Source organism: Tripterygium wilfordii, chromosome 2, assembly GCF_013401445.1.
Source record: "Tripterygium wilfordii isolate XIE 37 chromosome 2, ASM1340144v1, whole genome shotgun sequence".
Lineage (NCBI taxonomy): Eukaryota > Viridiplantae > Streptophyta > Magnoliopsida > Celastrales > Celastraceae > Tripterygium > Tripterygium wilfordii.
Window position 1 is genome coordinate 8,432,749 of NC_052233.1, and position 11,953 is coordinate 8,444,701.

The window sequence follows — 11,953 nt, forward strand, 5'->3', positions numbered from 1 at the left end:
GTTGACGATGTCTCATTATTTTTAAAATATAATAATCGCTCCTAACAACCATCAAAATTACAAGATCCAATCTTAAAGTACTTCTGTCATAACACGATCCAATGCTCCACGGAGCATGATATAAAATTAAAATAAAATTACACATGGCGTCTTGGTAAGGGGAGTACGAATTATACTTATACTCGCGAGAGTATATTTTACCCGCAATCTTAATGAACTTATTAAAACCTCTTCTTCCCTCGCTCTAAATATACCACCGCCTTCCCCTTCCCACCCAAAAATCTGTTGTCACTCTCGCTTTCCTCTGTATCGATTCTCGACACATTATTAAACGGGCCTTTGCTAAGCATTTTCAGTTTTCGTTTTCCGTTTCAATTCTTCAAGGGAAAGCAACAGCGAGAGCACAATGGCGACTGAGAGGTTCGATCTGGACGGGAGGCCAATAAAGCCGATGACGATATGCATGATCGGTGCCGGAGGGTTCATAGGGTCGCACTTGTGCGAGAAGATTCTGAATGAGACGCCTCACAAGATCCTTGCTCTTGATGTCTATAACGACAAGATCAAGCACCTCCTCGACCCGGAGTCCCTCCCTTGGGGTGATCGTATCCAATTCCACCGGATAAACATCAAGCACGATTCCCGCCTTGAAGGCCTCATCAAGATGTCAGATCTGGTATCGATTCCTCTATCTTAACGTCTATTCTGAATTATTTTTGTATTTGATGCTTGCATATCTAGATTCTGCTATGCATTGCTCTTATGCTCTTGCGATTCTTGCTGTTTCTATTTCTATGTACATTTTCATCTAAGTTGCTTTGTCCTATCTTTTATTGTTATTGATGAACTCTGTTCTAATTTGGTGCATTTATGGTGTAGATTATAAACCTGGCAGCGATCTGTACACCGGCAGATTACAATACACGTCCGCTGGACACAATTTACAGTAATTTCATTGATGCGCTTCCAGTGGTATGTTTTCTTTGATTTTGAAAGCCTATTTTATTGTTTCCTCTTCTTCTTTTTTTGTTGTTTATCACTTTATCGTCGCTTTCAAGGGCATTTGAAAAGATACATGTAGGCTGTTATCGTTGAAATCACTTGTAGTTGATTCCTGTTTTGATGTGGATGGACAGTATTTTTTAAAACAAAAATTCGTTTCGTTTAGGTCAAGTACTGTTCGGAGAACGGTAAGCGTCTGATTCACTTTTCTACTTGCGAAGTGTATGGAAAAACCATTGGTAGCTTTCTCCCCAAAGATAGTCCACTGCGTCAGGTAAGCCATTGCTTTCTCGTTTCTATTTTATTTACTCGGTTCTCTTTTTTATTTTCCAGCTGACATATGTTTATTATAGGAAGTATTCAGATCAGTGCTACCTTGATTGTTTGGAATAATAAATTCCATGTATGCCGTTGATGTGCATATCTTGTTATTTGTCATGTATTCATGAGGGACCTATGACCATTGTTCTTCTTCAGTCTCAAATTCATTATATGGTCCAACTGGCCTCCTTTATGTTTGGCTTGTTATTATTTTGCATGAGTAACATCTTTGTGCTCTAAAAAAACTGCTGTTATTGGTATTGGTGCCATCATGTCTTTGGTGGTATTCATGTAAATGCACTATCTTAGATTTCATTGGTATGGCATGAGCATTATTTAAGATTGGCAGAGAAGGTATCTTTCCACCGGAAATAAAGGCGGAGAAGAACTTATGTGTTAGCATTCAACTGTGTTTTCCTTATGATTCATATAGTCAACTGCAAAATGTTTTGTAATAAGGCTTTTGTTGTGATGAGGGTGTGGTCGTTGATCGTAGTTGATTCTGGAATTTCGGAAATTCAAAATAGTGGTCTCCGTGCTCTCTTCTTGGAGTCAAAATGATGTTAGCTTTTGACATCTCGTAGTTAAGTTAGCTTGTAAGATACCATTTTTATACTATTTTCACGTATATTAAATGCCTGTTTTGGCCTGACTGTATTAATGAATATGTGTCAGTTCAAAGTCCACTGTAACTGGGTTTGGTGTATTGCTCATTGTTTATTGCAGCTTTTGCTTTTGCATTCAAGAATTTATTATCTAAAGTTTAAATCACCATGTAATTAAGTAAAAGTGATTTTGAGTCGTGTAAAATGTTGTTGATTCTGTTGGTAAAACTTCCTTAATAGAGTGCTTAATGCAGTTTTGGATTGTTCATGTGGTGTCTATTTATTATGATGCCTGAACGGATTCATGTTAAGTACCAACTCTTTACTAACTAGCAGCTGGCTGTGGTTGTGGTTAGTGGTTACTATAGTTTGGGCCTTTGGGGTAGTTATAAAGGCATCATTCATGGTTTTGTTTGTGATGGAAACTAAGCGAATTGAAAGAACATCTGAAAAGAAGTATAAGCAATTTGTTTACTATTGATTTGTTCTTTGGATCTATTCACTGCCATTTTAGGGTAGTGTTATTATGGAGCCTTTTTTTTTTTCTCCTGCATTAGGATTGACATTGCAATCACATAGTTGGCCCAGTTTGCAATCCTAAACTTTGTTTTGTGTAGCATATATTTTTCAGAAATGAATGCTCTAGAGTTGTTTCACTTGGCAAAAATGTTTGAATATGAGAGATGTTATTCTTTTGCAGCGTTTTGATTTTTGTTGTTAGTATCAAATGGGAATTATCGTTACATGCCTAACTTTGGGCATTTAAACATTTCCCTGTCCCACATAGGATGAATGACTGAAGTTACTAAGTTGCTTTATATTGCCAGGCTGGAATAGTAATTGCACTAAGTCAAGTGGCATCTTAATACATGTATCTGATATTAACTGTGGCTATTGACAATGATAAAATCTTGTCATTCTGCCCTGTTGCAATCTTGATTACCTTTTCATCATCAGATACTTCTAGATTTTCCTTAGAATTTGCCTTACTCAGTTTTTATTTGACTTTATTCTCTATTGTTGGAAGTTGTTAAGTGCTTGTTTGTGTTACATTGTGTAGGATCCTGCTTACTACGCCCTTAAAGAAGATGTTTCCCCCTGCATTTTTGGTTCCATAGAAAAACAGAGGTGGTCCTATGCATGTGCAAAGCAGTTGATTGAGAGGCTGATTTATGGTCAGCAAAATTTTCCATTTATCTGACTGGTTTTGAGAATGGTTGGGTATTGTTTCCTGACTTCCTCATTTGTCCTCTGTAGCTGAGGGTGCGGAGAATGGCCTCGAGTTCACAATTGTGAGACCATTCAACTGGATTGGTCCCAGGATGGATTTCATCCCTGGCATTGACGGTCCGAATGAGGGTGTTCCCAGGGTTCTAGCTTGCTTTAGTAATGTTAGTCTAAAATCTTTGTCATCGGAAGATACATACCTGCATTTGCTCCTGGGTTTGGTTATAATTTGTCTCTTGGTTTTACTCATCTCAGAATCTGCTACGCCGAGAACCACTCAAGCTTGTGGACGGTGGCCAATCCCAGAGAACTTTTGTATACATAAAGGATGCTATTGAGGCTGTGTTGTTGATGATTGTGTGTGCTCTCTTCCTCTTCTCTCATCACATTTTAATAGGAAAGAATAAGCTAATATTGCTTACTTATTGTACAGGAAAATCCTGCCAGGGCTAATGGTCATATATTTAATGTGGGCAACCCTCACAACGAAGTTACTGTTAGGCAGCTTGCTGAAATGATGACGGAGGTGGACATTGCTTTCTAACATGTTTTTCTTCTGTTTCTGTCGATTGTTTTTAGGTCTTGGTATGACATTTTTTTGGTTTGGAAGTAAATATTCTTTTGTTCTACAGGTTTATGCTAATGTGAGTGGAGAATCTGCTCTGGAAATACCAACTGTTGATGTAAGCTCCAGAGAATTTTATGGTGAGGGATATGATGATAGCGACAAGAGAATTCCAGACATGACCATTATCAACAGACAACTTGGTAGAGTGTTTCTACCCCGGCATCTATCTTTTTCAATTCAATTTTTTGCAGCAGATCCATAGATATTATTGATATCCTTTTGAATACGGGTGCTGCCTTTACGTGTGCTAGGTTGGAATCCTAAGACATCACTCTGGGATTTACTTGAATCAACCCTCACCTATCAACACAGAACATATGCAGAGGCGGTTAAGAAGGCTGTGGCAAAACCAACTTCGAGCTGAGAAAAGATGATGTTTTGTTGGCAGTAAAGGAAATGAAATTCTTATATGAGCTGTTTATGGGCTGCGGAGGTTATAATTTTTAAATCTTAAATATAATCTTTGTGGTTGACTCCCTTATACGCTACATTTTTTTCCTGCTGGTGTCACCATATCTTGTTTCTGTACCTTGTGGCTAGAGCTTGAGCTCTGACATGCCGAGACCATTATAGATGGAAGTTCTTCAGGTTGTTGGGGCTTGTCCTTCATCACTTATGCATCCCCCGCCTGGGATATGTTGTATCAATTTGTTCGTCCCTCATGGTCTTGTTTTTCTTAAATTATGTTATTTGTTATTAATTCTAAATCTTGTTACATGAAGAGTATTAGCGGCTGTGACTTGAATAGTTAAAGGATAATAATTTTTGGTAGTATGAAATTCAGGTGTGCGGAATGTCTCTTTCTCGTCTTAATGCAAAGTAAATAATGCGGTGAGCTATTGATATGGATCTCTAGTGTTATGGTGTGGCTTTTAGCTTGTGCATGATTATTGTAACTTCGGTTCAAAGAGCAGCAGTCTCAACCGGTGGGCGGTGGCTATGGCTCCTTAACGTTAAATGGTCCATTTATTCTATTTGTTATGATTCGGTTAAGATCCAGTGTGTTTGCATAACATGGATTTCAAATCATTAAATTCTTCAAAATTAAATAAGTTCTAGTGAAATCCACTGTATTTAGAACAAAATGTCAATCAAATAGTATAAATTTTTTCCCAATGAATCAAATATATTTTTGGGCTTAGTCAATACTGCGTTGCACCAAAATTTGCAGCCCCAATCACGATTTATTAAATCTACTTTCAGGTGTTGACTATGTTATGGGCATGTGCTGAGTCTGATCCATGGTCACGATCAACCACTTTGTTTGCTTGGTTGCTTTTAATTTTGAAGCGGTCCATAGAATGCTGAATCACGGGTTTACCGCGTCGGTTCAGAGAATGATACTGGCAGGAGCAGCTTCGTTTTTTTAGCAAAAAAAATGGACAGGAGCCATCAGCCTAATTAATTCTCCTCGCATGTGGCCATAGTAGTACTCATCCGCTGTGAAATGTTTAGTTTGAACCATATCTACTGTCCAAAGACAAGTCTGTCACCATAATTCTATCAGATTAGGTACTAATTGACAATGAGCCTTTCGCCCACAAATGTTTGTTGAGGCGTGAAGTATGAACAAAACTTACATTTTATAAAATCTCAAACCCGCAACTCCCTTGAAAAGAAGCAAATCTCGCCAACTTGGCTACTACCCCATTTGCAGGCGCTTCTTAGTTCTACAGTTCCATGACTTGCCAATAATAATATCATGTTCATCATGGCTTTAAAAGGAGCGAGATTGAGAGAGGTTGGTGCAGCAGGTGGGGCCTGTGAGCTTTCTTCGTTTCTCAGTCAGTACTAGTCCGAAAAGAAACGAAAAAGGTTGCTTAAACTTTAAATTGCAATATAATCAAATGATTCGTCGTCTCACATTGACTACGTCAAAGATTGAACAAGAAAATAATTCTTCGCCAAGCACCAGCACTTGACGGGCCCCTTGTTTACTTGATTACTTCCATAGATTTAAACATGTAACTACTGTTGCATCGTCGCTGCTTTCTTTCGTTGAACATCAAAGACTAAGAGGGACTCATTTTTCTGGTATTATACTTATAGTTTATTAAGGTGATACAAAATAGATAGGCAGAGATATGGCTTTATTTGAATCCACAAGAACCTCATATCAATCGTAATTCACTGCAATTGGTCATTCCGATTTTAATTTTACAAGGACTCGTCACCTATATATATATATATATAGGTGAAGTATGATTTAATTATTTAGGACAACCAAGCAAATAATGATAGTGCACACCCACTACACTCATATAGCAAATAAATAACCTGATTTGGGTACGTGATTACTTCCCAAGGACCTACCCATATGTCCATTAGTTCTTTTGTGATGCTGACTCCTAAATCCTGATATGCATCATTGCACATACATGCAACAGTTCAAGTGTTACCAACTCAGTTGCATGCTTTTTTTATATATAGGTAAGGCCCATATTGGGCAAGGGGAGCGTAGGGGGGGGGGGGTGGGTCAAATGGAATATGCAAAATGGTGATCCACATTATTGGATGCAAAAATTGATCCAAAGAAGAGAGAAAAATAAAATATGTAAAATGATATCGAAGTAATGTAATAATAATTAAATTAGTATTTCAATTACTTGATTTTGTTACTGGAATTTGGGCAATTTTTATCAGCATTCAGTAACAACATATGTTAGAAAAAGTCTTTTTTTTTCCTAGAGAAAGAAAAAGAAGCTGAGGCAACTGTACTAATATGGATTCGTGTAACTTAAATCCAATAATTGGAACATAAGGCTTAGAGAACAATGGTTAATTTGGTTTATATTTATAGGAGTTTGTCCAACCAGCTTTGTCTCATTTGTCTAGACTCAAAGCAAATTACAACCATTTATTATTAGTGAACTTGATATGTGGATCTTCTTTTTTTAATGAGAGGGGGATTCGAACGATGCTCATGCTCATTAGGATGATACACATCATTTTATCACTTCAACTAATCAATCGGGTATCAAACAGAAATAGAGGTTGAAATAGTAATTTCCAAGAGTTATAACGGACTTCTTGTCTTAAATTGATCCGTTTTAGTGAGTAGGGGAATAACATAATAAAGAAATCGTAGGAGGCAATGCGCACCAGGAATGTGCCACCGTGGGTTCCACTATCCTATGTCACAGTGCCGAAGACGAAGACCAACTATACTCTATGGTCTCTCTCGTTCTCGCGAATTAGAAGCGCGCGCGTTGTTCATCATCATTGCAGGCAACCTGTTCGACAAAAAGCGCAAGACAATGCCTCACTCACCGTTCCTCTTCTATCATTACCCTTGTCCCTCTGCTCCCTCGGTTAGCCGGCCAGGCTTCCAAAAAGAGTTTAAAAAAATTAGGATCATTGAATCTTTCACCCAATATTTCCTGCATTCTTAGTTTTTTCACTTAATTTTTTAACTTCGCCGGTTTTTATGTCGCGATCCGTGCCCTCTTTTCCCTCCCAGTTCTTTTCGATTCCGATATTCTTTCGCTTTTGGTTTGGAGTTTAATTATTTATTATGTGGTACATGCTGTTTGCGTTTGTTGTTTTTGGGCATCGAGTTCGGCTTTTGATTGAGACACACATGGATTTCCTCTGTTGTCCACACGGCAAAATTGTGCTTACTGGGTGTCTGGGACAAGACTCCGGTTTGAGCTCTGTTTTTGCCTCTTTCTTTTCCCTTTTTGGTCGTGATGGATAAGTAAATAATTCTCAATTGTACTTTTTTCTCAACAAAGTCTAGAAGTTCTTTGCTTCTTTTGAAAGGTATATTATCTATACCCAATTGGAGTTGGTGTTTGTTAGAGAGAAATCAGGTGCGTTGTTAGCTCAGTCATGGCCCCAGCAGGAAAGGTTTCTGGGTTCTACAGGGAGGGCAATGACTGGTATGGAATCTCCGACAACCATATCTCCTAAGAATTCCTGTATTTTTTTCTCTTTTCGGGTGATGGGTATTACTGAATAACAAGTGAATTTCACTTTTATGGCCGCAAAATATATGGGGTTTTTGTTCGTACTGTGTAATTTGAAAGAATTTCAGACTCCATTTAAGCTTTATTGGCGATATCTTGGTTGATTTCACTAAATCCGTTCTCTTGTTCTCATGATTTTCTATGAATATGGAAGGTTCTGCAATGCTGGGTTGCCAAGCGATTTGACTATCGCGGTTGAAGGTGACAATTTCCATCTACACAAGGTCAGCTGATTTATGGTCATATGTAGGTTTTGCCTAGTTGAGATAAATGATCATCCTTTACTTTTATTTGTATGCATGTTTCTCTCCTATGTGCTTCCTGTATATTATATCAAGAACCTTATAATTTCCAATCTAATATTTCCCTCAAACAGTTGCCCGTGCTTTGATGTCAATCAATTTCTGAGAATATGAATGTCCCTACACTTGTACTGATATGAACATATTTTGGTATTTGAATTTCTCATCTGTACAGATGAGGTATGTTTTGTACTTGGAAGTTATAGGGAGAAAGCAGCATGATTTTATTGTAAATGCCCAAGTTTAGTCTGATGCTGTACAAATCTCTTTGTACTTAGATTCTTGAAGGTGGTATCCGTCTATCCGAATCCTCATGCTGTATAGTGACAGTTAAAAGAAAAAAAGAGAGAGAACAAGCTTATTGTGTTGAATTTACAATAAATTTATTATGTTATGGAAAATATTATAGATTCTTCTAGACTCTAATCTTGAATAATTATTACCGCTCCACTTGATTCTGCAGTTTCCACTTATCTCAAAATGTGGGAAGATCGCACAAATACTGGAAGAATCCCAAAGTATCCATTCAAAGATTTCCACCACTGCTCTTGCAGAATTCCCCGGTGGCCCTGATACATTCTTGATCCCAGTGAAATTTTGCTATGGCGTAAGAGTGGAATTGACACCACGAAATATTGTGATGGTGTATTGTGCTTCAGACTACCTAGAGATGACAGATGAGTATGGAGAAGATAACTTACTCTCTAGAGCTGAGAGTTTCTTCCACAAGCATGTCCTTCGCAACTGGAAGGACTGTATATTGGCTCTTCAAAGTTCTGAAGGTGTCTTACCGAGGGCTGAAAAGCTCCAGATAATAAGCAAATGTTTGAGTTCCTTATCCATGATGGTTTGTACAGATCCTAGTTTATTTGGATGGCCCATGATGATGTATGGTAGCTTACAGAGCCCTGGTGGAAGCATCCTGTGGAACGGAATAAACACGGGGGCTAGAATTCACAGTGCAGAATCTGATTGGTGGTTTGAAGACATTTCATATCTCAGTGTAGGTATGTTTGAAAGACTTATCAAGAAAATGGAAGAAAGAGGTATAAGGCCTGAAAATCTTTCTGGTGCAATAATGTACTATTCCAGAAAGTACCTACCTGGTCTAAGCCGATGGCAGAGTGTACCGAGTAGCAAAAACAGGACTGTTGCCAGTTTCAGCTTGACCCCCGCAGTCGTTGATCAAAGGTTTTTGTTAGAAACCATAGTGAAACTTATTCCGGAAAAGAAAGGAAAGTCCTCCTGTCGTTTCCTACTGGGACTTCTTCGCGTTGCATTGATATTGGGTGTTAGTCAAACATGCACTGATTCTCTAGAGAGAAGAATTGGAATACAATTGGATCTGGCAACCTTAGATGGTCTTCTCATTCCAAATTATTCGGACTCTGATACTTTATACAACATTGACTATATTGAGAGGATCATACATCATTTTACATCCTCAGTGTCAAGGATACAATCATTTTCACCATCTTCACCGAACTTAGAGATGTCACCATCATCTGAACCATTGAAAAAAGTTGCAAGATTGGTAGATAACTACATTGCAGAGGTTGCTTCCGATGTAAACTTGAAACCAGGAAAGATAAGATCACTTGCAGAGTCCCTTCCTGAATCATCAAGACAGTTGCATGATGGGCTGTACAGAGCGCTGGATATATATTTCAAGGTAAGATTGACTGAACCAACTATTGATGTAGACATATCTTTGTTGTTTTGGGATGTTTGTAATTGCTATTCTAATCATGTAGGCACATCCTTGGCTATCTGAGAACGAGAAGGAGGAACTTTGTAATGTCATTGACTGCCAAAAACTCTCCATTGATGCATGTGCTCATGCTTCCCAAAATGAAAGGCTGCCTCTTAGAGTTGTTCTTCTAGTCCTGTTTTGCGAGCAGATGCAGTTGAGAACTGCTTTAGCCGGCTGCCTCCATATCTTGGAAAATGAGAGTGCCCCTACAGGTCCAATGGCAGTCCCTAGTGACATGGCTGGCTCCATTGTGCAGAGAGATGGGTGGGTGACTGTTGTGCGTGAAAATCAAGTGTTAAAGGTGGATATGGAAAGAATGAGGTCTAGAGTTGGAGAGCTTGAGGAAGAATTTTGCAAAATAAAACAAGAAATGAAACGGGTGACCAAATCACACAGTTCCCTCAGTTCACCTCGCCTGGTTGCCAGGAAGATTGGATGCAAGCTTCTTTCACGATCCTCAGATGTGCAAGCACGTGATATTGAAAACACTGGACCTACTCCAAGAGCATCAGTCGAGCAAGCACACCCCTCCGTGCACTCTAGGCATCGGAAAAGTTTCTCCTTTTTTTGATGTAACATGAAGAATCTTAAGCCCTACTTTTTGTTTATAGAAGAGAGGGTGGATACTCATTCAGTTATCTGAACTTTGAAGGCAGTACAAAGGAAGGTGACAGTTTTGTGTACAAAACCGGTTCGGCATTGACTAAAGAGGATCACAGTTTCTATCTTGAGTGAATTTGTCTTGGCGTTTTTTCCTCTGATTGGAGGGAATTTCTGAACCGTCTTAAAGAGAGGGGGTTTTCAAGGATTGTAAGTGTTCGAAGTGATCCCACTGAAGATGTACAACGCTACGACTGAACTCATCCCGATTTGGACTTACAGGACTTTATATCATGCAGTGGTGCTACCCTTCAAGTATTTTACATGGTGTGCTTATCAAAGAACGTTTGAAATGTGGTTTTTGTTTTCTCCTTTTTTCGGGCTATACATATACATACACATACAACTCTCTGAATTTCAGGAGAGTATGCAGTCCAGTGCTAGAGTTGCAGAGGATGCAATCTAGAGTTCACACATTCAGTTATTGAAATCAGCATCTTCACATATTATGTGAGAGTACGGTTTGCATACATTCTGTCGGTCTCCGACCCCGTCCATTATGGGAATCTTGTGTACGAGAGTTGTTTATATTTATATATTTTTACATATACAGACAACCCTTCAAATTGATTTAAAATTGAAGGAGGAAGATAGCCTTTCCTTCAAAAGTCTGGGAACTGGGTGCCAACATGATCAGTGGATTGACATGTAGGAATGCATACTAATGTAGTAGAGCAGGCTTTTCGAGTATGCTGATCCATCCAAGTTATCCCATCTGATTGCTTTCTTCTCTAGTTTTGTTTCCAGGGCCTGTGTCAGTGTTAATACTTTTGTAACGAGTTAAAATAACTGATGGATGGTCTCTGATATGGGACACTGGATGGGTGCCCGGGACCTGCTGTAATAAAATTACAGTAGGTCCCGCTGTAATGCATTTTATAGGTAATAAAAAATTTTATTTTTATTTTTAAAAATCATAAATATGTAGTATTTTTCATAACGAATCCAACGGTATTTTTTTTTTTTGAAACAAAAATCAAATTCATCGTGATCAAAACATTGAATATTTTGAGTTTATATCCGAAGGTCTAGAATTGTCGTGTCTTTTTCATGTTGAATTTGATTTTCGTTTCTAACAAAAAATATATCGTTGTTGTGTACGTTGCCATGAACACTACATATTTATGATTTTTAAAAATAAAAATAAAAATTTTTAATACCAAAAAAAAATTACAATGGGGCCTGCTGTAATAAAATTACAGTTTACAGCAGGTCCCGGGCTTCCACACTGGATGCAATCTAATTAAACCAAATTGGAAACGACCCCTTTTTCTTGAGAAATTGAGTCTCTTCAATTGGTGTATACAGATGTCCTTCGATAACTTGCATGAAAGCTATAGCAGAACGAGAAGCGATCTACCAAAATTAACATTTATGTATTTATATTTCCACCATAACTTAACAAGTCGCTTTGGCCGAGTGGTTAAGGCGTGTGCCTGCTAAGTACATGGGGTTTCCCCGCGAGAGTTCGAATCTCTCAGGCGACG

General features: G+C 38.4%; 2 protein-coding genes and 1 non-coding gene across 3 annotated transcripts; all 3 read left to right on the top strand.

Annotated features, from left to right (window-relative positions):
• The first annotated feature begins 239 nt into the window (after positions 1-239).
• On the top strand, positions 240-4,509 carry LOC120005573 (UDP-D-apiose/UDP-D-xylose synthase 2-like). Its single transcript, XM_038855283.1, has 9 exons — positions 240-676; positions 880-972; positions 1,169-1,276; positions 2,989-3,103; positions 3,186-3,319; positions 3,411-3,512; positions 3,589-3,681; positions 3,788-3,923; positions 4,035-4,509. Exons 1-9 carry the CDS (start codon positions 407-409, stop codon positions 4,145-4,147), a joined length of 1,164 nt encoding a protein of 387 aa, XP_038711211.1. The 5' UTR covers positions 240-406; the 3' UTR covers positions 4,148-4,509.
• Positions 4,510-6,869: 2,360 nt separating this feature from the next.
• On the top strand, positions 6,870-11,063 carry LOC120014978 (BTB/POZ domain-containing protein At3g44820). Its single transcript, XM_038867143.1, has 4 exons — positions 6,870-7,664; positions 7,906-7,975; positions 8,517-9,725; positions 9,808-11,063. The coding sequence occupies exons 1-4, from the start codon at positions 7,615-7,617 to the stop codon at positions 10,375-10,377; spliced, it is 1,899 nt and encodes a 632-aa protein (XP_038723071.1). The 5' UTR covers positions 6,870-7,614; the 3' UTR covers positions 10,378-11,063.
• Positions 11,064-11,871: 808 nt separating this feature from the next.
• Positions 11,872-11,953, top strand: TRNAS-GCU. The gene has a single exon. It is a non-coding gene; the product is annotated as a tRNA-Ser (tRNA).